This window comes from Dasypus novemcinctus, chromosome 24 (genome assembly GCF_030445035.2).
Source record: "Dasypus novemcinctus isolate mDasNov1 chromosome 24, mDasNov1.1.hap2, whole genome shotgun sequence".
Classification (NCBI taxonomy): domain Eukaryota; kingdom Metazoa; phylum Chordata; class Mammalia; order Cingulata; family Dasypodidae; genus Dasypus; species Dasypus novemcinctus.
This window is the reverse complement of record NC_080696.1, coordinates 22,420,148-22,447,394: the sequence shown is the minus strand read 5'-3', so window position 1 is coordinate 22,447,394 and position 27,247 is coordinate 22,420,148. Positions and strand designations below refer to the sequence as shown.

At 44.5% G+C, this 27,247-nt stretch overlaps 2 protein-coding genes across 2 annotated transcripts; both read right to left on the bottom strand.

The window, feature by feature from the left end:
* Window positions 1-9,355: 9,355 nt before the first annotated feature.
* Window positions 9,356-14,228, bottom strand: LOC101434345 (probable cystatin-16). The gene is made up of 3 exons (XM_004465308.2): window positions 13,967-14,228; window positions 10,551-10,661; window positions 9,356-9,619 (listed from the first exon to the last, which is right to left on the bottom strand). Exons 1-3 carry the CDS (start codon window positions 14,165-14,167, stop codon window positions 9,539-9,541), a joined length of 393 nt encoding a protein of 130 aa, XP_004465365.1. The 5' UTR covers window positions 14,168-14,228; the 3' UTR covers window positions 9,356-9,538.
* Window positions 14,229-18,382: 4,154 nt separating this feature from the next.
* Window positions 18,383-22,487, bottom strand: LOC101433913 (probable cystatin-16). Its single transcript, XM_004465307.2, has 3 exons — window positions 22,237-22,487; window positions 19,395-19,505; window positions 18,383-18,489 (listed from the first exon to the last, which is right to left on the bottom strand). The coding sequence occupies exons 1-3, from the start codon at window positions 22,435-22,437 to the stop codon at window positions 18,400-18,402; spliced, it is 402 nt and encodes a 133-aa protein (XP_004465364.1). The 5' UTR covers window positions 22,438-22,487; the 3' UTR covers window positions 18,383-18,399.
* Window positions 22,488-27,247: the final 4,760 nt, after the last annotated feature.

Genomic DNA, 27,247 nt, shown 5'->3' with positions numbered 1-27,247 from the left:
GAAAAATGTGTGTTTCCATGATGCTCAGACTCTCTCTAGTCTCCTGCCCACAAAAAGGAATTGACTTATGATGCCCCCATCCCAGAGAGCCTCTGGGGAATAAACAGGGTGATGGAAGGGAGAGGGCAGGCAGTAGGCAGGTCCACATGATTGTGAGGTCATATCAACCCGGTCTTCATGTCACTTGTACACTGTGATCTCAAAAATGGGGCCAAGGTCAGAGGAACACGGCCTTGGGGACAGGTGGTGGGGCTGGACTAGATCTAGCACACGTAGTGACCAGGGTGCTGAAAGCACAAACCCACCTTGGCCCCCTTCCTCCTCGCGTATCCATTTACATTGATCACATAGTGTGTAATGACACAGCAGGCCTTAGGAGGAGACATAGCAACCTGCCAAAGAGTGTGCCCAGGTTTCATTGTCATGTGCACACACCCTAGAAGCTGCAGACCCCAACAGTTGTTCTTCTTCAGCATCACTGCATCAGGTTGATTTTTCTATCCCATTGTTAACTCTGAGATCTGCAGGATTGGAAGTAAGGCCCCTTTTATTCCTGATGTGGTAATTATGAGTGCTTTCTCCCTTCTAGATTTCCCTTACCAAGGCTTACCAATTTAATTAGACATTCAAAGAATCAACTTTGGGCTTTCTTGATCTTTTCTACAGAAACTTTGTTTTCTATTTGATTAATTTCTGCATTTCTCTAATAATTTCCTTTTTTCTACATTATTTTCTGAATACAAGGTATAATTATTAGTCTAATTTCTTGAGAGAGAAGCTTGAGTCACTGATGCTACTGTAGCATAAAATTTCCACATCTCCTTGACTGGCTATCTCTTCCTTGGGAAAAGATTATAGGGGGTGGGGACAGGCAACTGCTCCCTGGTAGCATTGTCCTGCATTCCTGTCAGGTAGAATGAAAGAAAGGGGTGGAGAGACAGGAGAATGAATGATTGAAGGAATGAATGAACAAATGAGGACTTCCGGCAAGATGGTGGCTGAGTGAGCTTGCCTTGCCGTCTCTCCTGGGAAGAGGCAGCTGGGCACCGCTGGAGGTTCTCTGGGACCAGGCTTTTTCAGGATTTTTTCAGGGCAGGAAGTGTCTGGACATCGATTTGGTGGGAAGATCCTACAGGAAATACCTCACATTTGCTGGGTTTCCTCACCCTCCACTGCCTCATTTCTCTGTGAATAGATTTAGCCTATCTACACTATCCCCTTTCCCCTACAACTTGATATCCTCCACCATCTGCTATCTCTCCTATATTCCATCTCCCTTTCTTTGATCCACAAAGTGTCTAACTCTTAATTTCTAATACCTTTGTTTAGTTTTCCATCTGGTATTCGTCCCTGAAACTATTACCTTTCTTTTCTCTTTCCCTCTCTCACGAAAACAATAGCCTCTTAGTACGTACCACATTCCTCCCATATTCAGTCATCTACCTCATTATAGGTACTTTCCTACTACTATAACTCTACACAATTTACATGATCTAACCTCCATCCTCCCAGAACTCATATTATTGCTTTGTAAACATATATCACCAATACTACTTCACACTTTTTCCTTCCTTACACAATTGACTTTCCCCAGCACTAATACTTTCCTTTAAAGTGAGCTTAACTAGCAATAAGAAATTGGAATAAGAAGAACAAAGTGACAAAGAGAAGATATAACACTTACGCAAAAACAACAGCTAATTAATCTCCAAGACTAGACAAAGAAGCTAAGGAACTGATTAAACCCGTCAAGAAAAAATGTTGACAAGACAGCAACAAAAATCTACAAACCAAACCAGTAATCAGGAAAACATGGCTGAATCCAATCAACAAACTGAAAATCAGGAAGGGGGACAGGACTTCGCACAAGCAATGAAAGATCTCAGAACATTTATCACCGACAAATTTGATGAAGTAATGAAAGAGGTTAACAGGGTGAAGACAACACTTGGAGGGGAAATTGCAGACATGCGCAAAAAAATAACAGATATGATGGAAATGAACACAACAATTCAAGAAATCAAAAATACACTTGCAGCAAATATCAGCAGACTAGAAGAGGCAGAGCAGAGAATTAGTGATGTGGAAGACAGTGCATTGGAAATCAAACAGATAGTAGAAGTGGTCAATAAAAAGGTAGAAAAAATCCAGATAGGACTTAGGGACCTGAATGATAACGCAAAACGCTCAAACATACGTATTATAGGCATTCCAGAAGGAGAAGAGAAGGGAAAGGGGTCAGAAGGAGTGTTGCAGGAAATAATGAATGAAAACTTCCCAAATCTACTGAAAGAGACAGATATACATATCCAAGAAGCACAGCGCACTCCACTGGTCATAAACCCCAACAGGCCCACCCCAAGACATATACTTGTCAAATTATCCAATGCTCAAGACAAAGAAAAAATTCTAAAAGCAGCAAGAGAAAAGAAAACCATCACATACAAGGGAAACTCCATAAGATTAAGTGCTGATTTCTCATCTGAAACGATGGAGGAAAGAAGGCAGTGGTATGATATAGTCAAGGTACTAAAGGAAAAAAATCTCCAACCAAGAATACTCTATCCAGCTAAACTAGCATTCAAAAATGATGGAGAGTTCAAAATATTCACAGATAAACAGAAACTGAAAGAGTATATCAACAAGAAACCTCCCCTTCAAGAAATTCTTAAGGGAATTCTGCAGGAAGAAAGGAAAAAACAGGACAGTCAGAGATGGAGGAGAGTGTAAAAGCAACAAGAAAGACAAAAATAGAAGGGGAAAATAAAATAATACAAACAAAATATAGCAAACACAAATCCAACCAAAATATGGCTATCATAAATAACTCTCTAAACGTAATAACACTGAATGTCAACGGATTAAACTCACCTATCAAAAGATTCAGACTGGGACACTGGATAAGGAAATACGACCCATCTATATGCTGCCTACAAGAGACACATCTTAGACCCAGAGACTCATGGAGGTTGAAAGTGAATGGCTGGAAAACAATCATACAAGCAAACAACAACCAAAAAAAGGCAGGAGTAGCTATATTAATATCAGACAAAATAGACTTTAAATGCGAAACAATTGTGAGAGACAAAGAAGGATACTATATTTTAGTGAAAGGGACAATTTGTCAAGAAGATCGAACAATCATAAATATTTATGCTCCTAACAAGGGCGCCTCTAAATATGTGAGGCAAATGCTGGAAAAACTAAGTGAAAGAATAGATGCATCTACAATTATAGTGGGGGATTTTAATACACCACTATCAACTCTGGACAGAACATCTCCAGATGAATCACTAAAGAAACAGAATCACTAAAGAAACAAAACATTTGAACAGTATATTAGAAGAGCTGGATCTAACAGACATATATAGATCATTACACCCAAACACAGCAGGATATACATTTTTCTCAAGCGCACATGGAACATTCTCCAAGATTGACCATATGCTAGGCCACAAAGAAAGGCTTAATGAATTCAGAAAGATCGAAATCATACAAAACAATATCTCTGACCACAGTGGAGTCAAGCTGGAAATTTGCAAGGGACAGAGACCCAGACTTCACACGACAATTTGGAAATTAAACAGCACACTCTTAGAAAAACAGTGGGTCAAAGAGGAAATCTCAAAAGAAATCAATGACTACCTTGAAACAAATGATAATGATAACACAACATACCAAAATTCATGGGATGCAGCAAAAGCGGTACTGAGAGGGAAATTTATAGCCATAAATTCATATATCAAAAAAGAAGAAAGAGCAGAAATTGAAGAATTAACTGCACATTTGAAGGAATTAGAAAAACAACAACAAAGTAACCCAACAGGAAGAAGAAGGAAGGAAATAACAAAGATAAGAGCAGAACTAAATGAAATAGAAAATAAGAAAGCACTTGAAAAAATAAACAAGACCAAGAGCTGGTTTTTTGAGAAGATCAACAAAATTGACAAACCTTTAGCGAGACTAACAAAGAAAAAAAGAGAAAAGATGCAAATACACTAAATAAGAAATGAGAAAGGTGATATCACCACTGACCCCACAGAAATAAAGACTATCATAAGAGGATACTTTGAAAAACTATATTCCAACAAAAATGACAATTTAGAGGAAATGGACAAATTCCTAGAAATACATAAGCAGCCCATACTGACGAAAGAAGAAATTGATGATCTTAACAAACCAATCACAAGCAAAGAGATAGAATCAGTCATTAAAAATCTCCCAACTAAGAAGAGCCCAGGGCCAGACGGCTTCACAGGTGAATTCTACAAAACATTCCGGAAAGAACTAACACCAATCCTGTTGAAACTATTCCAAAAAATCGAAACAGAAGGAACACTGCCTAATTCCTTCTATGATGCCAACATTACCCTAGTACCAAAGCCAAACAAAGACACCACAAGAAAGGAAAATTACAGACCAATTTCTCTAATGAACCTAGACGCAAAAATACTTAACAAAATACTTGCTAATCGTATTCAACAACACATTAAACGAATTATACACCATGACCAAGTGGGATTTATTCCAGGTATGCAAGGATGGTTCAACATAAGAAAATCAATCAATGTAATACACCATATAAACAGATTGAGAGAAAAAAACCACATGATTATATCTATAGATGCAGAAAAGGCATTTGACAAAATACAGCACCCCTTCCTGATAAAAACACTCCAAAAGATCGGAATACAAGGAAACTTTTTGAACATGATAAAGAGTATATATGAAAAACCTAAAGCCAACATTGTTTACAATGGCGAAGTCCTGAAATCCTTCCCTCTAAAATCAGGAACAAGACAAGGATGCCCATTGTCTCCGCTCCTATTTAACATTGTCTTGGAAGTACTGGCTCGAGCACTGAGACAAGAACCAGATATAAAAGGCATTCAAATTGGAAGGGAAGAAGTCAAAATTTCATTATTTGCAGATGACATGATCCTATATATAGAAAACCCTGAGAGATCTTCAACAAAGCTCCTAGAACTCATAAATGAGTTTAGCAAAGTCGCAGGTTATAAGATCAATGCGCAAAAATCAGTAGCATTTCTATACACCAATAATGAGCAAGATCAGGAGGAAATCAAGAAACAAATACCATTCACAATAGTAAATAAAAAAATCAAATACTTAGGAATAAATTTAACTAAAGAGGTAAAAAACTTATACATCGAGAACTATACAAGATTGTTCAAGGAAATCAAAGAAGACCTAAATAAATGGAAGAATATTCCCTGTTCATGGATAGGAAGACTGAATATTATTAAGATGTCTATCCTACCAAAACTGATCTACACATTCAATGCAATCCCAATAAAAATCAACACAGCCTTCTTTAAGGAACTAGAAAAACTAACTATGAAATTTATTTGGAATAAAAAGAGGCCCCGAATAGCCAAAGACATATTGGAAAAGAAAAACGAAATAGGAGGAATCACACTTCCTGACTTCAAAACATACTACAAAGCTACAGTAGTGAAAACAGCATGGTACTGGCATAAGGAGAGACACACAGACCAATGGAATCGAATTGAAAGTTCAGATATAGAACCTCATGTATATAGCCATATAATATTCGATAAAGCCACCAAACCCTCTCAACTGGGAGAGAATGGCCTATTCAACAAGTGGTGCCTGGAGAACTGGATAGCCATATGTAGAAGAATGAAAGAGGATTACCATCTCACACCTTATACAAAGATCAACTCAAGATGGATCAAAGACCTAAATATAAGAGCCAAGACCATAAAGACCTTAGAAAGCAGTGTAGGGAAACATCTACAGGACTTTGTAATAGGAAATGGCTTCATGAATATCACACCAAAAGCACGAGCAGCAAAAGAACAAATAGATAAATGGTACTACCTCAAAATTAAAGCCTTCTGCACCTCAAAGGAGTTTGTCAAGAAAGTAAAAAGGGAACCCACACAATGGGAGAAAATATTTGGCAACCATATATCTGATAAGAGACTTATATCTTGCATATATAAAGAACTCATAGATCTCGAAAACAAAAAGATAAACAACCCATTTAAAAAATGGGAAAAAGATTTAAACAGACACTTCTCCAAAGAAGAAATACAAATGGCTAAAAAGCACATGAAAAAACGCTCCAAATCCCTAGCTATCAGGGAAATGCAAATCAAAACGACAATGAGATACCATCTTACTCCCATAAGATTGGCAGCCATGAAAAAAACAGTAGAATACAAATGCTGGAGAGGATGTGAAGAAAGGGGAACACTCATCCATTGCTGGTGGGAATGCAGAAGGATCCAACCATTCTGGAGGACAGTTTGGCAGTTTCTCAAAAAATTATCCATAGATTTGCCATATGACCCAGCAATACCACTGCTGGGTATATACCCATCAGATCTGAAAACAAGGACACAAACCGATATATGTACACCAATGTTCATGGCAGCATTGTTCACCATCGCCAAAAGTTGGAATCAATCCAAAAGTCCATCAACAGATGAGTGGATCAATAAAATGTGGTATATACACACAATGGAATACTACTCAGCTGTAAGAACCAATACACTACAATCACACGTGATAACATGGATGAACCTTGAGAATCTTATGTTGAGTGAAGCAACCCAGGCATTGAAGGACAAATACTATATGACCTCAATGATATGAAATAAGTTAACTGCCTCAGAGAGCTAGAGTCTGGAAAAGTGGCTTACTGGAAATCGGGGGTGGAGGAAGGATGTGAGTTAATGTCTGTAGGGGTGGAATCTGTGATGAGCTGGGGGTAAGTATGAGCACAAAGAAGGGACAAAATGGGGGCAAGGGGTTACCTTCGGGTGGGGTTTTCTGGGTTTGAGGGGGGCTGGGGATGGGAAGAGGGGTAATATGGTCCAAGAAATAGGTGGGAGGGAGGGGAAACATACAAACATGGGAGAGTGCCAGAAGTTCGTTGAGAACTAAATGTTGAGTAAAACGTATTAAAGTATAAGTAGGAGGGTCACCTGGTTAGGACGCTCAGGGGGTATGGTCTGATGCGGGACGGACTCCGGAGGGAATAGCTGAAGGCTCATTTTGCCAAGGTGGGTTCTACCATTGGGTGGGGTGGACCCATATCCTGGGGAAGACTAATGCCGTCGAATAGAGAGAACTGTATCTCTCGTGAGAAAGGACGGCTCCCAGGGCATTAGATTGGCAGGCGTTGTGGGCCCTAAGGGGAGGGGAAAATGGACGTGCAATGGATAGAACAAAGGTAAATAAGGGGCAAAAGAGGAGTTATGTGAGAATACACGAGGATGAATATAAAACAGCTAATATTACACCAAAAACATATAGGGGACGACAGACTAATAATGAAAACCATAAGACAAAACATAGGATAACTAGAAAATTTAGAAAACTGTACAACCTAAAGTATGGACCACATAGTAAGCACAAATGTTACCTTGTTTGAAAACTACAGTTTCGGAATCTGTACATCAGTTTCAGGAAATATGATATGAATAAGTTAAAAGATTATTGCTGTGGAAGGGAAAAGGTTTTATGGTGGATCTGGGGAAATACTGTATATTGTATATATGAATTTTGGTGATCTAAGACTCTTCTGAAGCTGACATTATGTTGGGATTCACTTTACGGGAAGTTTTGGATCACAGAGTGGTTCAACAATGGCAGCGGAGGAATACTGATATGGGATGTTATTGACAGGATATATATGGTTGACAGGGAGTTATACAGGGCATATGCCCAGGGTATATGGTAATGTCTATATATACCCATAGTGGAAACAATTAAAAACAACAGCTGGGGGGGTACTGGGCTCCTGGCCGGGGGGTCACTGTTGTGGGCCCTGGGAGAGCAGCGGCAATCCTCCAGGTGCAACGGCAAGAACCAGGAAGGAAGGAGGGCCCAACAGTGGGCTCTTGATACTAATGGCTACACTTTTGAGCCTATGCACCTGCAATAAGAACAAGCCTAGAGTAGCATTGTGCCTGGGGGTTTCCTCCTGACAGCCTTCATGTTACTCAAATGTGGCCACTCTCACAGCCAAACTCAGCATGTAGATGTGATGCATTCCCCCCAGCGTGGGACACGACACCCGGGGATGAGCCTCCCTGGCACCGAGGGATCACTACCACATACCAGCTGAAGAAGCAACTAGAAAATGACCTTGAATTAAAGATTCAATGCGGAACAGCAGAATATACCTGTCTACATATAATAACATGACTTCGGGAAGCGGTTTGACCTAATGTAAGGGGGAAATGGAAAGAAGAAATGAGATTATAAGGCTGTGAGTCTCCAAAAAAGAGTCTGGAGGTTGTCGGAAGGAATACCCCTATGTACAACTGAACAGAGTCTAAGAGACAGATAAGGTAGATACAACCCCAGGTATTGGTTCTTTTGAGGGATAAAGAGACCCACGGGTTCTATGGTCATGGCAGAAGGGGTTCACTGCCATGACAGATGGCCCTTCTTTGGAGCTGGTGTTTCTGCGTGATGGAAATGGACTCAGAGGGGATCTCTTTTCACAAGACTTGCATGCTACTTTATTGAAATTGTAGTTGGTGCTGAGTTTAAGATATATGTAGGGGATTTGAATCTCTGGACTGATAATATGACACCCAGGCCCAGAGCCTCAACAGACTTCAGCTCCTACACTTTGACTTATTGGACTTACTCCACTCAGCTAACATGGAGTTGAAGAAGGTCAACCACCACAACATGGAGCCTAGAGTGTCTACAACTAGAAGCGGGAAGAGTGCATCCAGTACCCATGTGGAATCTAAGCCCTCACTTGACATAGGTGTGCAATGGACACAACCAATCCAATGTCCACAGAGAAAATGTGGAATGGGTGTGGGAACGGTAGCCATGGGGGCTGCTGGGTGTGGGGAATGGGAGGAAGAGATGAGATGTGGAGGCGTTTTCGGGACGTGGAGTTGTCCTGGATAGTGCTTCACGGACAATTACGGGACACTGTAGATCCCCCCAGGGCCCACTGGATGGAACGTGAGAGAGTCTGGGCTATGATGTAGACCATTGACTATGGGGTGCAGTGATGCTCAGAGATGAACTTACCAGGTGCAATGGATGTATCACGATGATGGGAGAGAGTGTTGCTGTGGGGGGAGTGGGGGGCGGGGGCGGTGGGGTTGAATGGGACCTCATATATTTTTTTAATGTAATTAAAAATAATAATAATAAATAAATATTTAAAAAAAAAAAAAAAACAAATGAAAAAATGATGAGAAATGAATGATCCTGCAAAAAATCTGAGTTGGGCAGACACAAGCCAATGAGAACTGCCTGACCAGAAGTGAAGGCTTTGATTTACTCAAGACCTTGCACCAGTAGCCAAAATAAGCACAACAAAGGCAAGAAAATCCCCATTATTTTTACTGCACAGAGACATCCATGGAAGCCAAAGGAGAATTGAGAGTGCAGCAGTGCAGGGGCCTGGAATGCACTCTGAGATGTCTTTATTCCCCAGGTGCCTGCACACACTAGGACTACAGAGCTGACTGTGGCTCCCACTGAAAAGCACCATGGCCCCCTACTCCACCTATTGCTCCACACAGGTGCTATTCAGGAGGATGAACTTGGACTCCCAGGGCAAGGTTTCAACCAGGAAAGTGCAACGCAGCTGAGAAGGAGAAAGAATGAGAGAGAATTAGAAAGGGTGACTCATTGGGTGCAGTACCTATAGGACATAATGGAGCTCAGATTGCACCCAAAATTATAAAACCAAAGAAAACAAACAGTATCTTTGTCCTGGGAAAGCTCTAAGCAGTACCAGAGGAAGGAACAGAGGTTCCTGGCTCCTGACTATGCCCACCTGAGCCCAGGGTTCCTGAGAACTGGAACTGGCTGGGGGTACCTGCATTCGACAGATTCCTGTCCACTCACAGCCTTCCCAGGGCACAGGATGCTGGTGGAACCACACCCCATTTCTCCTGGGAGAGCTTACTACCTAAGGGGTGCACCAGTGGGACCTCCACACACCTCACAAACTGAGGATAAACATTGGCACGAGGCTGCAGGCTGGAGGGAGAGGCCAGCTCTACAAAGGGGGCACCCTCACTGAGGCCTGTCCTTCACTTCCAGAGGCCCCTGTGCCAGATTCAGCTCACAGGAACATGACATCAGAACTCTGCTTGGATGAGAAGCACTCCTGCATTCAAGAAAAGTACTGAAAGGGGAAGGAGTGATCAGATAAACTACGCAGTTCCCCCAGCACAGAGGGACGTGTGCCCAAGAAGGGCAAGGACCATAGGTAGAACCATGGGGCACAGAAAATGAAGAGGCTGGGACCTGAAGTGAGGGCTTTGCCCAGAGGAAGGGAGGTCTATTCCGGCAGGTCACCCCTGGGCTCCTGGGCTCTCAGCTCAGAACAAGCACATTCTCTTGTCCAGCACAGAAACCCTGAGACCTGCTGAGAGAAGGGTCAGGAAATCCTCATTCTACCAGGAGCATCTCCTGACAACTTTCCTAAGCATTCCCACAATGGCCCTCTAGATTATCCTTTTGATTATCAGCAGACTTGTGATGCTTTGGGGTCAATTTTATTTACCAACCTTTTTTTCTCCTGGGCCTTCTTGCAAGGGGCAGTTTTCAAGGTCTTCCTCATGCTTTCTGCAAATTGTGCGGCCTAATTCCACGTCCATTAAATACATATGCGAATTCCTCTGTCAAGAAATTGCAGCAAATACTATGAAAGAACTACTTTTCAGGAAAGAGAAAATGACAGAGTCCATATAGAAAAGGGAGTAAAAGACCTGGATATTCATATGCATATAAATTGGGATATGCTTAGTGAATTAGTCAAGGGTGATGCAAAATACCAGAAGTCTGTTAGCTTTTATAAAGGGTACTTATTTGGGGTACGAGCTTACAGATACCAGGCCATAAAGCATAAGTTACTTCCCTCACCAAAGTCTACTTACATGTATTGGAGCAAGATGGCAGCCAACATCTGCCAGGGTTCAGACTTCCTGGGTTACTCCCTTCTCAGGTCTTGCTTCTCTCTGGGCTCAGGTCCTCTGTTTTCTACACAGTCAGCTATAGACTATCAGGCAAATGGCTCTGTCTCTCCCCCCAGGGTTTCTGCCATGTCTAAAGAGCCATCTCTATTCCTTTGTGTTCTTCCCCCAGCTCAAGTCCTCTCTTCCCAGAGCTTGCTTCTCTTTCCTCTTTGTGCTTACTTCCCAGGGCTCCAGTTCAAGAATCCAATGTCAAACTCCAAATCAAAACTCCAAATCAAAACTCCAACATCAAAATCCCCAACTCTGTCCTCTGCCATGTCTTTTATCTGTGAATCCTCACCCACCAAAGGGCAGGAATCAACACCTTACTGAAGTGGGCCAATCAAAGTCCTAATCACAATTTAATCATGGCCAGGTACAGACCAGTTTACAAACATAATCCAATATCTATTTTTGAAATTCATAACTATATCAAACTGCTACACTTAGAATGTGCAATATCTTTTATTTCTCTCTTTTTAATAAATGTTTTATTACTTTTTATCAATTCTTTTATAGAAGGTGTTCACATAAGCACCTAAAAAATGTTCTAGAATATTCTCTTTGGCCCTCCTCCTAAAGACCCACCCCTGGAAATCACATCGACAGTTCATTAAATATATTAGGTGTGGCATAGCCACACAATCAAATACTACACAGAAATGAGCCCAAACACACTATGGAATCATCTATAACTATGATGAATCTCTCAAACATATCAATGGTGTACACAAGTAATCATACCTAAAGGGAATATTCTGAATGATTTCCATTACCTAAAGTAGGGAAACACTCTCCATGCTATAAGAAATCAGTGTCATGTCCTCACTTGTAGGGAGAAGTGTCCCTGGGGATATGAGGGACTCCTCCAAGCCAAGAATCTTCTATCTTCTCAATAGTTCATGCTACAAATGCTCATTGAGCCAGTTGAAGTACTATGAGTTTATTAGGTTTCTACAATAAATTATTAAAAGATATCATTTTCCCTTCCTTAAATATAGATCCAGGATAATGGGAGGACAACTCAGAGACAAGCACATCCATCCAGGAACCCCTTATACCCCAGGGATCACTTCTTTCTCTGGACTGAACTGGAAAGTGTCTAAAAAATTGACTCAACCTGGGGCTCAGTTGACAGATGATACCACAAACTCCACCTTCAACCCACAACTCATACCCACCTTCCCTCCTCCCAGGGATAAATAGTCACTAAGCTAGGACAGGAGGTCAGGGGGCTGAGGCAGTAGCAGTGACAGCATCCACACCCAAGGGGGTCCTGCTGGCCTCCCAGGATGGAGGCCAGGGGCTGCAATCCAAGGAAGAGACAGATGGTCAATGAAATGGGGGAAAGACTCAAGGAATCCAGCAGATTCTGGGCAGGGATGAATGGTCTAGAGAGAGCCTCCTCTTCAGGAAAGTGTGGTGGACATGGGGTCCCCTTCAACAGAGTCCCTGCAATCATGGGGCCTTGCTCAGGGCCATTCATTCAGGATGAAATTTTGGGGATGCAGAAAATTACTCCTTCATGATTCCACCCAAAGGAAACAGTAAGTAAAAAAGAATAAAAATCAGCAGAAAAGCTGGCAGAGCTACACTAAAGATACCTAAATTTATATTAGGTTCAAAAATTCCCTACCATTCAGGACCTATCACAACCTCCTCCACCTCCTATCCACTGGGATAGTCAAGGATACTAAGCGTGATAGGCTTTGCCTGATTCGCCTCACTTCTCCCCTCCCTGCTCTCTTGCAGTTGTCATCTTCACAATTGATAGGTTCACAGTTCACCCATGAGCTCAGGTGAAATGCCCGGGACCACCCTGAATGTGCCCTTTCACTCCCAAGTATATTAACAATTCAGACTGCTCCAACTGCAGGAGGATCCAGAAGCCCACCAATCAGCAACTGCCATGCCCAGGTTTTTGCGTCCTGCCCACCACCATGAGATTTGCAGGGCAAAGTATTCAGGGTGAAGCTTGTGATCTCCTGATGCATGACTTAGGTCGCGTCCCTCCACTGTGTTCCACCATCCATCGGACACCCAACCTGCCAGCCCCACCACTCTGCATACCTGCCACTCAATACATCCCTTCCCAAGACACATATTCAGGGATATTCAAGCCAATCCCTGAATTCCCCTCACTTGGCCCGTCTCAGTTCCTTTCTGTCCAGCTCTTACAAAACTACTTGTGTCTTGGTCCTTCAGCTTGTCACCTTAATGAGAGGTATTCCCTGCCCACCTGTCCAACAGGCCAACACATTCCAATGTCCTCACTTCCCCATAGCCCCTTTATTGCTCTGAAGCTTACAACCTAGCCTGTACCTTGACATTCAGGAATTTGGAGCTCATGTATGTCCCTTGCCCAGGCCCCAAGAGAACACAGCCTTTTGTCATCTTTCATGCTTACCACATAGGCCCTTAAAGGGTGGGCTCACAGGGAAGTTGAACCATCTTCCTGAATGACATCAACTCAACCTGGCATGTCTGTCCCCACTGTCCAGCCAGTGTGCTCCTTATATAGCAAAGCCACGGACAGAGCCAGTCCCTTTATCATCTCAAGTGCCCCCACATTCTGGGGAGGCCCTGCTGCATCTTCTCTGCTTAGCTCATCTCCTTGGGGTATCTTCCCTTAGCCTCTCTCCTGCTTGTCTGTCTCTGCCCTTCTTTCTCTCCACAATTATCTCAGGATCAACTCTGTGTCTGTCCCCCTCATGCACTAGCAGAATTTCTGATGATAATATAATATTTAGTCCCCTGCATACCATCTCTCCTTCTACCCTGTCTTCAAGATCTCTGCTCCGTAAGGAAAGGTGAAGAATCTCTGTTGGATCTTTCATTTTTTAAAAAATGTCAACCACATTAAATTAGCACTGACTGTTTTTTTCTGGTATGGGACTCCCACCTTTTGGCCTGGTTCCGGGAGGGGGGGGGTGCCTGGGACTGCAGGAAGCAGGGCAGTGGCCACTCACCTTCCTCTGACTCCGTCTGATCCACTGCAGGTTGTAGGCAAACTCATCCTCACTCTCCTGATTGAACTGGAACACCGCAAACTCCACCGACATGAGGAAATACTCCAAAGTTTTGCTAATGTCATAAAACTCCTTGCGAAAGGTCCAGACATGACCCACCAGCACAATAAGTCCCAGAAGCAGAGGCCCCAGGGGAGCCATGGGTGCACACCCAGTCAGTGCCAAGTCTGAGGACAGGGTATACCGAGAGCTGCCAGTGACAACACCCGTCACAGCTCTGGACAACATGCAGCCCTGCCCCTAGAGGACCCAAGCTTAGCACCTCCTTCTGCCTTGGACCAGCGCCTGGGTCCAGCTCCCTCCTCTTCCCTTTTTGTTCCAGGGACCCCTTTGCCAGTCAGGTGAAAACCATGGACCCCTTACTAAGTCCACACTATACTGTGTATTATTTAATAAATACATCACACCCGCACTAACACATCCCCACAAGAATAATGTTTAGTTTTGTTTTTTAATTTCGATTCAAACTCACGGACCCCTGGTTAAGAAGCTCTGCTCTAGTATCACCAAATGCACAGCTGAACAGGGGGCCACATCCCACCCTCTCACCACCCCCCTTGATGTCCATATCCTCTTACCAAAACTTTGGACCCAAAGGACACACATCACCGCACCTACCCTCTGTGTGTGTCTAGGGATACTCACCATGCCCAGACCCTGAAAAGACCCAGGGGTGGAGGGGCTGCACCCATCTCACTGACCTCCCAGTAGTGCATGCAAGATCCAACAAGGTCATGGGGACTAAGAAGAAATTGGATTTCCCAAACCACAGGGAAAGGAGGAAGAAAACAGATGTGCTTGTCACCTTGTCTGTGCCCATGACCCCAGGATGAGGAAAACAGAGAATACAGGGGACTGGGGGGCTTGGGTCTGGCCCGTGATAGTACTACATCATCCATTTGCTTCGGCTGATTCTCAGGGACCCCCTACAGAGCCTGCTGACTAACCCACTACCCCCCACTCCCACCATGAGTCCTGACAGTGATGGACAGGGGTTTCTCAAGTCCTGGGGTGCACTGAAAACCCCAGGAAAAGGGACAACTGTAGCCCTGGGCATCAGATCTGCTAGAATCAATATGGACAGCAGTGAGGGGCATGAGAAGGGTCAGGGTGGGGAAAACATGCAATGCCATGGTGCTTGGCCCCTCTCTGGTCCCCTGGCCTCAAAGAGGCATTGACCCATGATGCCCCCTTCCTGGAGAGGTGCTGAGGAGTAAAAGGGGTGATGGAAGGGAGAGGGCAGGCAGCAGGCAGCCACAGACGCATGTGAGGATGCACTGACCTGATCACAGTATCACTTGAACGTTGTGATCTAAAAAATGAGGCCAAAAAAGGTACAGCACTGAGGACTGCAGAAGGCACAGGAAGTGGTGGGGCTGTGGAGAGGCGCCCTCACCCAGACCTCTTTTAATGTCACATGCGAAGTGATGCTGACCACACAACAGAACCATCCAGCTTGACAGAGAGGTGCAGCCACCTGCTGCAAATGGCATCCAAGCCTCAGGTTTGCACACACCCCAGAAGCTGCAAAGCCCAGTGCTTTCTCTTCTTCAGCATTCCTGCATCATCATTCATCACCAACAGAATAGGTAGTGAGGCCCCTTTAGTTCCTGATGTGGGTATGGCTGGCATCTCCATTTTTAAGCTACTCTTGCCAAGGCTTAGTAATTTGACTGGACCCTCAAGGAACCAGATTGGAATCTCTTTGTCCTTTCTAGGGAGCCTTGCTCTCTATGTCATTCACTTCTGCATTTTTGTTATATTCTCCTTCCTTATGTTCTCTCTGGGTTCAATTTGCCATTCCTTGTCTGACTTCTTGAGAAAGAGACTTGGTTCTCTGATCTCAGCTATTTCCCTTCAGCAGCATCTGCATTTCCAGCTCTCCTGTCTGTCTAAACCCAAAGCCAGTTGCAGTCCCAATGTGTGTTATGCCAAAAGTTTTTCATTATTTCCTTTAAAATATGTGATTCACCAGTGAGACATTTTCCTCTAGCCCAAATATTATTTAGAGATTCATAAATAAAACTTAACTCTTCCACCTGCCTAATCACAAAAACCTAAGCTAGTTTCTATGTCAGGAAAATGCTGAACTAGCCCAGAAAAACAAATTTAAATACAGCCAATTAGTTACCATCAGCTAATTTTATCATTCCTAAGCAAACACTGCCTCCCCACTTTATAAGACACCCCAAAGTAAAATGGAAACTTCATGTCAGCCAATCAGAAAATTTCTTCACTTTCTTCCATATTTGCCTGTAAAAGTTTAAGTTGCCTCTTTCCACCCCGATAGAGCTCCACTCCACTTTCTGAAAGGTATGCTCCCCGATTCACTGATCACTTGATAAAGCTATGAGATCTTAAATTGCATGAAAAGTGTTTCAATTCTCAAAATTGTAGTAGTTTGAAATTATTTTATGAATCCTAAAAAGAGAAAAATTACGTTTGTGGGCTGTTCCACTTCTGTGGTTCTGAGAACTTTTTTCAATTGGACTACCTCAGTGAGGTGTGACTCAGCTTGAGTCTCTGCCCTTTTGCTGGGCTAATAAAAAATGATGACACACAGGAAAGAGAGCTCTGCCATATTTGATGCTGCCATCTGACAGAAAGAAGCTCACGAAACTGAGGACCTGGGGAGAGATGAGCCATTTACCTGATAGCTTGCAGCTGAAATCAGGAAGAAAGCAGAGTAGCCAAGCCTAAGAGAAGGTAAGAGAAAAACCCTATGCCTGGTTGCCCACAGCTGAGCTCTGGAGACAGTACAGTCTGGAGGGAAGACAAAGACCAGGCAGAGATCACCTGCCATCTTGCTTCAACATGTGGCAGCTGCTTGAGTGAGAAAGAACCTCTTACGGTGCCATGAATTGCACCTTTCATGGCCTTGGAGCTCTAAACTTTTACCCCAGATGAATAACCTTTATTAAATCCAACACATTTATGGTCCTTTGCATTGGCAGCCCTCCTGCATACTAAAGCAAAGACATACTGCTGAATTTCCAAACATTTTGTGTGTTTCAGGAAAGAATTTTCTTCTGAATTTCAACACTAAATCACAGGGTGGCCAGACAGAAAACTGTAACATCAGCTCTGTGAAATTCATAGAGACTTGCTTTATGGATGAAAATCTTGTCAATTTTAATCAATGTTCTACCAGCTCAAGAAAACAGGCATATTCTGCAGTTCTTGGGAAAATGTTCTATAGAAATCACAAAGTTATATTTGTCATATATGTTCTTAATTCTTACATATACACCTTGGTTTTGGTTGCAGAGTTTCTAGAATGGCCTGAAAGAGGTGCTTCAAATTCCTCAACTAAGACTGTGAGAGTAACTGATTTGCTTCTTCTGTCCTTGTCAGATGTTGCTTTATACTATCCGGCTGTAATAAGACATGGCTCTGCAGATAGAGTCATTGTGACTTCTAAAATCAAAGCAAAGTGTGGCCTTAAGTTTTCCCCACAGCCATTTGTTTTTATTCCATATTTGTCTGAGTCCTAAACCCAGGAGAAAAACCACATTCAGAACTGCATGATTGTTCACACACTAGCACCCAAGCTAGAGGCCTGCTGGAATCATCGATGAGGGCCTTAAAATATCCTGTGTCTGAGTTTCCATGCTGGAGGTCATGGCACAGGGACAGGGAACCAAGGCCAAGACCTTCTATGCACTTAAGGTACATTTGAGCTTTAACCTAGAGCTTGAAGTAGAAAAGGAGCAGGGCTCTGGGCTTTCCTGACATGTAATGGAGGCAAGATGAAAGGGCTTCCACCTGGGAACACTACTGACACACATTCATATATCAGAACTGGCTTCTGCAGTGGTCTTTGCACTGTGCCTTGAGCTTTTGTGCTGTGAAGCAGAGGTGCTGCCTGTTACCAAGGGAAAGTCACTCTGGAAGTCCTGTGAATCAGGACTCAGTTGCTCCATTCAGCAGCATTCCTACTCTATTGCCTGAGTGGCCCTGCAGGATAAGGACTGCTGCTCCTGAATGAGCCTGGGTCCTGGAGCGGGAGACAGGTGTATTCCAGTGGCTGCTTCCTAGATATATATATACATATATTTGCATTGCTGTTGAGTTGAATGGGAGAGCTTTACGGAGAGGTTGGAAAATGAATAATGGATGGATGGATGAATGGTTGAACAAATGAGCCTACAATCAAACCTAAGAGGGCTGGATGTGAGCCAGTAAGGACTGCCTGACCTAAAGTGAAAATGTTGATTTTCACTGCAGAGACATCCATGGCAGCCAAAGGAGAAGTGAGAGTTCAGCAATGCAGGGGCCTGGAATGTGCTCTGAGATGCCTTTATTCCCAGGTGCCCACACACATTCGGACTACAGAGATGACTGTGGGTCCTGCTGAGAAGGGCCATGGCCCCTCACTTCACCTGTTTCTCCACACAGGTGCTGTTCAACAGAGTGAACTTGGTGATCCATGGCATGAGGTCCACCACGAATGTGCACTGCAGCTGAGAAGGAAAAAGCATAAGAGAGAATTACAAAGGGTGGCATGTTGGGCGCAATACCTGTAGGACCCACAGGCACACAAGAGGCACCAAAAATTGCAAAACCATGAAAATCTAACAGGATCATTCTCCTGGAGCAGAGCTGGGAAAGCTCAAGGCAATGCCAGAGGAAGGAGCATAAGCTGCAGGGTTCAGCCACCTAATCCTGGGCTCCATGAAGGATCCCTTTCTCCAAGGGATTCCTGTCCACACGCAGCCTCCCCAAGGCACAGGATGCTGGAGGGCCCCACGCCCCTTTCTCCTGAAGGAGCAGTCTGCCCAAGGGGTGCTTCAGCAGGGTGCTCACCCATTGAACAGTTAGGAGACAGGTGCCTGCAACAGGCTGAATGCTAGAGGGAGGTGTCAGCTCTACAGTAGTGGGGGGCCCTCCCCAAAGGCTCCTGTGAGAGATTCAGCTTGCAGGAACATGACATCAGAACTCTGCCTGAACAAGAAGCTCCCCTGACTTCAAGAAAAGTACTGAAAGGGGGAGGGGTGATCAGATAAACTAGGTAGTCCACCCCAGCACAGAGGGGCGTGTGCCCAAGAAGGGCAAGGACCACAGGGAGAACCACAGGACACAGAAAGTGAAGAGGCTGTGACCTGGAGTGAGGGCTCTGCCCAGAGGAAGGGCAAGTGAACTCCTGCAGGTCACCCTGGGCTCCCAGGCTTTCTTTCTGTTCAAAACGAGCACATTCTCTATCCAGCACAGGAACCCTGAGACCCACTGAGAGAAGGGTCGGGAAACCTTCATGCTGCCAGGAGCATCTTCTCACGGTTCTCCTAAGCCTTCCTCCAATGGCTCTCTAGATTGTCCTTTTGATTTCCAGCAGATTTGTGCTGCTTTGGGATCAATTTTATTCACCAACCTTTTTTTCTCCTGGGCCTTCTTGTAAGGGGCAGTTTTCAAGGTCTTCCTCGTGCTTTCTGCAAATTGTGCGGCCTAATTCCACATCCATTAAATATACATGAGAATTCCTCTGTCAAGAAATTGTAGCAAATATTATGAAACAACTTCTTTTCAGGAAAGAGAAAATGGCAAAGTCCATATAAAAATGGGAGTAAAAGAACTGGATATTCATATGCATATAAATTAGGATATATTTAGAATGTGCAATTTCTTTTATTTCTCTTATTTTTAATTCATGATTTATTATTTTTTATCCTCTTAATTATCAATACCTCTTATCAAATACATTGATATGTGCAACTAAAACTTGTTCTAGAATGTTCCCTTTGGCCCTCCTCCTAAAGGTCCACCCCTGGAAATCACAGCAACAGTTCATTAAATATATTAGGGGTGGCACAGCCACACAATCAAATATTACACAGCAATGAGCCCAAACACACTATGGCATCATCTAAAATTATGATGAATCTCTCAAACATATTGTTGGTGTACACAAGAAATCATATCTAAAGAGAATATTCTGAATGATTCCATTACATAAAGTAGGAAAACACTCTCCATGCTATAAGAAATCGGGGTCGTGCCCTCACTTGTGGGGGCAGTGCCCCTGGGGACATGAGAGACTTCTTGGTGCCAAGAACCTTCCATCTTCTCATAGGTTCATTGGCAACTCAAAAGTAAGAGTTCATGTTACAACCACTCATTGAGCCAGTTGAAGTTCTGTGAGTTTATGAGGCTTCTATAAGAAGTTATTAAAAGATATTCTTTTCCCATTCTTAAATATAGATCCAGGAACAACTCAGAGACAGGAACATCCATCCAGGACATCCACACACTCGCAGGGAGCACGTCTTTCTCTGAACTGACCTGGAAAGTTTCTAGAAAGCTGACTTAACCTGGGGCTCAGCTGACAGATGGGCCCACAAACTCCACCCACAACCCACAACTCACACTTCCCTATCCCTCCTCACAGGGACAACCAGTACCCAGGCTAGGACTTGAGTTCAGGGGCCTGAGGCAGCAGCAGTGAAGGTGTCCACACCCAAGGGGGTCCTGCTGGCCTCCCAGGATATAGGGCAGGGGATTCAACCCAAGGAAGAGATAGATAGTCAAGGAAATGGGGGAGAGACTGGAGGAATCCAGCAGGCTCTGGGCAGGAATGTATGGTCCAGACAGCCTCCTCTTCAGGAGAGTGTGGCACACGTGGGACGCCCCTCATCAGAGTCTCTGCAGGCATGGGGTTTTGCTCAGGGCAATTTATCCAGGGGAAACCTTGGGGATGCAGAAAATTACTCCATAATGATTCCACCCAAAGGAAACACTGAGTAAAAAAGAACAAAAATCATTGGTAATGCTGGCAGTGTTATGCTAACAATACTTAAGTTTATATCAGGTCCAATTTTTCCTTACATTTCAGACCCTATGAAAACCTCCTCCTTCTCCATTCCACTGGGATATTCAAGGGTACTGTAACCATGATAGACTTGAACTGGCTCATGTCATGTCCCTCCCCCTCCACCCCAGCATTCATCATCATCACAGGTGATAGGTTCTCAGTTCACCCATGTGCTCAGGGCAAATGTCCAGAATCAACTTAAATGTTCCCTTTCAGGCCAAGCACACCAACGATTCAGGCTGCTCCACCTCTGGGTGGATCTAAATGTCAGAGCTTCCCCACCACCCAGCACCTGCCAAGCACAGGTTTTTGCATCATGAACCCCCAACTGTTCTCAACCTCCACCACCCCCATTAGATTTGCAGGGCACTACATTCAAAGTGATGCTTGTAAAGCATGACTTAGGTCATGTCCTCTACTGAGTCAAAACCTTCATCAGATTTCTGACACTATAGAGAAAATCCTATGTCCTCCACCCTGTCAACCTCACCCCTCTGCACCCCTGCCTCTCAGCACCTCTTTTGCCAAGACTCAGGTTCAGGGACAGTAAAGCCAGTTCCAGAGCTCCCCAGTCTTGGCCCATCTTAGTGCTTCTTAGTGGCTGCCTGTCCTGCTCTTGCAAACCTACTTGTGTCTGGGTTCTTTGATTCATCACTCTGTTGAAAGATCTTCCCTGTGCACCTGTCCTACAGATCAGCCCCTTCCAATGTCACTTCCTTCCCTGCAGCTCCATAACTGTTGTGAAGCTTACAACCCAGCCTGCTCTATGACATTTAGGAATTTGGAGCTCACATATTCCCCTTACCTAAGCCCCAAGAAAACACAGCCCTCTTGACATCGTTTCTGTTACTACACAGGCCCCAAAAAGCGTGGGTTTACAAAAAGGGTGAACCAGATTCCTGAATAATGTCAACTCAACCTGACACATCAGTCCCTACTGTCCAGCCAGTGTGCTCCCTATATAGCAAAGCCACAGACAGGGCCAGCTCCTTTATCATCTCAAGTGCCCCCACACTCTGGGGAGGCCCTGCTGCACCTTCTCTGCTTGGCTCATCTCCTTGGGTTTTCTTCCCTTAGCCTCTCTCCTGCTTGTCTGTCTCTGCCCTTCTCTCACCCCACAATTATCTCAGGATCAAACTCTATGTCTGTCCCCCTCATGCACTAGCAGAATTTCTGATAATATTTAGTCCTTCACATACTTTCTCTCCTTCTACTTAATTCAAGATCTCTGCTCCTTAAGGAATCCTATGGAAATTTGAAGAATTTAAAATAAATCTTGTTTTTCCTTAAATGTTGACCACATTAAATTAACACTGAGTGTTTTCTTCCAGTTTGGGACTCCCCCACCTTTGGCCTTGTTCCAGGGGGACCTGGGACTGCAGGAAGCAGGACAGTGGCCACTCACCTTCTGCTGACTCCGAGTGACCCACTGCAGGTTGTAGGCAAACTCGTCCTCATTGTCCTGATTGAACTGGAACACGGCAAACTCCACTGACATGAGGAAATCCTTCCAGTTTTTGTTAATGTCATAAAATTCTTTGTGAACAGTCCAGACATGACCCACCAGCAAAACAAGTCTCAGAAGCAGAGTCCCCAGGGAGGCCATGGGTGCTCACCGCACCAGTGTTGAGTCTGAGGACAATGTGTCCTGAGAGGTGGTGGCCACAGCTGCCAGCAACGCCCATCTTGGCCCTGCCCCTAGAGGGCCCAAGCTTAGCACCTCCTCCTGCCTTGGACCAGCACCTGGGTCCAGCTTCTCCATCTCATGGCCCCACCTTGTCCCCATGATAACACCAAACGCGTGGTCAAGCAGGAGACCACATCCCACCCACTTACTTCCCCCCATGGTGTCCATATCCTCCTCAACAAACCTTGGACCCAATGTATATCAATGCACTCATCCCCTACACACATCCAGGGTGCTCCCCCTGCCCCAACCAATCCCTGTAAAGGACCCAGGTGGGGGCTATGCCCACCTCACTGAACTCCTAGCTGTGCACACAAGGTCCAACAAGGTCACAGGGACTAGGAAGAAATTGGGTTGCCCAAATCACAAGCAAAGGAGGGAGGAGGCAGACCTGCTTTTCACGTTAGCTGTGCCCATGACCCCAGGGCCAGGATAACAGAGCATATGGGAGGGGGTGGATCATTGATGGAGCCCATGGTGGTACCATTCCCTCATCTACTTCTGCCCTTTCTCATAGACCACCTAAGAAGCCTGCTAACCAACCCACCATCATGTCATCCCAAACCCAAGGTCTGACAGTGACAGACAGGGATTTTCAAGTCCCAGGGTAGAAGGAACCCCAGAAAATGCGACAAATGGAGCCCCAGTCATCAGGTCTGCCCAAGTTAATGCAGACAGTAGCTGGGGACATGAGGAGGGGTCGGGTTAGGGAAGACATGCGTTGCCATGATACTTGGTCCCCCTCTGGTCCCCCAGTCTCAAAGAGGCATTGACCCATAAAATGGGCGATTGAAGGGAGAGGTTAGGCAGCAGACAGCCACACGTGCCTATGAGGATGCACTGACCATAGCCTTGTGTCACTTGTACATTGTGATCTCAAATATGAGGCCAAGGAATGCACAGCACTGAGAACTAGGGAAGGCACAAGAAGTGGTGGGGCTGCAGAGAGGGCACCCCCACCCAGTCCCCTTTCATTGTTACGTGTGATTTGATGCTTACTGCACAATAGAGCCATCCAGCTGTAGAACGACACACAGTCATCTGCTGCGAATTGTGTCCAGGCTTCATGTTTGCGCACACCCCAGAAACGGCAGACCCCAAAGCGTGTTCTTCTTCAGCATTCCTGCATCATCTTCGTCACTGACAGGATAGGCCTCTTCAATTCCTGATGTGGGTGTGTCCACCGTCTCCATTTCTAGGCCACACTTGCCATGAATTAGCAATTTTATTAGACCCTCAAGGAATGAGTTTGGAATCCCTCAGTGCCTTTGCTCTCTGTGACACTCATTTTTGCTTTTTGTTATAATTTCCTTCCTTCTGATTTCTCTGGGTTCAATTTGTGATTCTTGTCTGATACTTGAGACAGAGACTTGCTTTTCTGATCTCTACCCTTTCCTTTCAACAGCATCCACATTTCCAGCTCCTTGTAAACCCAAAGCCAGCAGCAGCCCCTACATGTGTTAGGCCAAAAGTTTTTAACCATTTCCTTAAAAATATAAGTGAATCTCCACTGGGACTCTTTCTCTAGCCTATGTGTGATTTAAAATTTGATAAATAAAACTTAAGTTGCCCGTCTACCTAAACACAAAAACCTAAGCTAGTTTCTTTTCCCAGTAAATGCCAGGTTTGCCCAGAAAACCTAATTTAAATACAGCCAAATAGTTATCACCAGCTGACTATCTCATTCCAAGGAAACCACCACCTCCCCACTTTGTAAATCCCCCAAAGTAAAATGGAAACTTCATGTCAACCAATTAGTATATTTCCTCACTTGCTTCCATATTCGACCTATAAAAGTTGCTTCTTTCCACCCCCTTACTACGGCTCCCTTCTACTTTCCAAATGGAATACTGCCCAATTCACCAGTCACTTGATAAAACTGTAAGATCCTAAATTGCATGAAAAGTTTATCAATTATGAAGATTGTAGCACTTTGAAATTATTTTATGAATCCCAAAAATTGAAATTATTTTAAAAATCCCAAAAAGAGAAGGATTACATTTGTGGGCTGGATCTCTCCTGTGGGTGTGAGAACTTTTTTCAAATGAACTACCTCAGTGAGGTGTGACTCAACTTGAGTTTCTACCCTTTGCTGGGCTAATAAAATACAATGACACACAGGAAAGAGAGCTCTGCCATATTTGACGCTGCCATCTGACAGAAAGAATCTCACGAAACTGAGGACCTGGGGAGAGATGAGCCATTTACCTGATAGCTTGCAGCTGAAATCAGGAAGAAAGCAGAGAAGTCAAGCCTAAGAGAAGGTAAGAGAAAAACCCTATGCCTGGTTGCCCACAGCTGAGCTCTGGAGACAGTACAGTCTGGAGGGAAGACAAAGACCAGGCAGAGATCACCTGCCATCTTGCTTCAACATGTGGCAGCTGCTTGAGTGAGAAAGAACCTCTTACGGTGCCATGAATTGCACCTTTCATGGCCTTGGAGCTCTAAACTTTTACCCCAAATGAATAACTTTTATTAAATCCAACACATTTATGGTCCTTTGCATTGGCAGCCCTTCTGCAAACTAAAGCAAAGAAATGCTGCTGAATTTCCAAACATTTTGTGTGTTTCAGGAAAGAATTTTCTTCTGAATTTCAACACTAAATCACAGGGTGACCAAACAAAAAGCTGTGACATCAGCTCCGCTTTATGGATCAAAATTGGTCAATATTGATCAATGTTCCCCCATCTCAAGAAAGCAGGAATATTCTGCAGTTCTTGGGAATCTGTTCTATGTAAAAAACAAAGTCAAATTTGTCACATGTGTTCTTAAATTCTTCCATATACACCTTGGTTTTGGTTGCATAGTTTCCAGAAAGTCCTGAGAGAGGTGCTTCAAATTCCTCAATTTAGGACTGTAAGAGTATCTGATTTGCTTCTTCTATCCTTGTCAGGTGTTGCTTTATACTCCCTGGCTATGATAAGACATAGCTCTACAGATAGAATCACTGTGGCTTCTAAAACCAAAACAAAGTGTGGCCTTAAGTTTCCCCAATGGCCATTTTTTTTTAATCCCATATTTGTCTGAGTCATAAAACCAGAAGAAAAGCCACATTCAGAATTGCATGATTGTTCACACACTAGCACCCAAGCTAGAAACCTGATGGAATCATCAATGAGGGCCTTAAAATGTCCTGTGTCTAGGTTTCCATGCTGGAGGTCATGGTGCAGGGACTGGGAATCGAGGTCAAGATCTTTTATGCACTTAAGGTACATTTGAGCTTTAACCTAGAGCTTGAAGTAGAAAAGGAGCAGGGCTCTGGGCTTTCCTGGCATGCAATGGAGCCAAGGTGAAAGTGCTTCCACCTGGGAACACTACTGACACACATTCAAAGCATATCTGTCTGTCCTTGTTCAGCATGGGATCTGTGAGCATGCCTCCACCCTTCAGCCTTCTCTTCATTGGGATAACAGGCCAGCCTTGCTTACCTCACAAACTTACCCATGAGTATTTATCCATGTCCCCAGCTTCTGCAGCTGTATTTGCACTGTGCCTTGAACAATTGTGCTGTGAAGCAGAGGTGCTGCCTGTTACCAAGGGAAAGTCAACATGGACTTCCAGAGAAGCAGATCCATTTGCTCCATTCGACAGCATTCCTGCCTGGCCTCACAGGACAAGAGTGCCCCTCCATGAGCCAGGGTCCAGAAAGGGAGACAGGTAGATTTCAGTGGCTGCTTCCTATCAGTACTTTTTTTTTTTTTTCACATTGCATTTGAGTTGAAAGGGAGAGCACTTTGGAGAGATTGGAAAACGAATCAATGATGGATGGATGGATGGATGGATGGATGGATGGATGGATGGATGGATGAAGACAAACAAGCCTACAATCAAACCTGAGAGGGCCAGAAATGAGCCAGTAAAAACTGGTTGACCTGAAGTGAGAGGACTGATTCACTCAAGATCCTGCACAAGCATCCAAAATAATCACCATTATGGTAAGAAAACCCCCATTGATTTTCATTGCAGAGACATCCGTGGCAGCCAAAGGAAACATGAGTGTGCAGCAGTGCAGAGGCCTGGAATGTGCTCTGAGATGCCTTTATTCCCCAGGACTATAGAGGTGACTGTGGCTCCTGTTGAGAAGGGCCATCTTCCCTCACTTCACCTATTTCGCCACACAGGTGCTGTTCAGGAGAGTGAACTTTGTGATCCATGGCTGGGCATACACCAGGAATTGGCAGTGCAGCTGAGAAGGAGAAAGGAGAAAGAATTACAAATGATAGCACATTGGAAGCACTACCAGTAGGATGCATAGGAGCCCAAGAGACACCAAAAATTACAAAACCACAGAAACCATACAGGATCTTTCCCCTGGGGAAGAGCTGGGATAACTCAAGGCAGCACCAGAGGAAGGCGCAGAGGCTGCTGGATCCTGATCTGCCCACCTGACCCCTGGTTCCGAGGATGCCTAGCTGGGTTTCCCCACCCCAAGGGATTCCTGTTCTCTCACAGCCTCCCTGGGCACAGGATCCTGGTAGACCCACACCCCATTTCTCCTGGGGGAGCTGACTGCCCGAATGATGCTCCAGCAGGGTCCTCATCCACTGTGCAGTCTGAGGACAGGCTCCAGCATCAGATTAGAGGTTGAGGGAGATATCAGCTCTACTGGGGGAGGAGCACCCTCAATGAGGTCTGTCCTTCACCTCCAGGTCCTTGTGCCAGATTCAGCTCATGGGTGTGAGACATCAGAACTCTGCCTGTAGGAAAAGTGTCCCTGCCTCCAAGGAG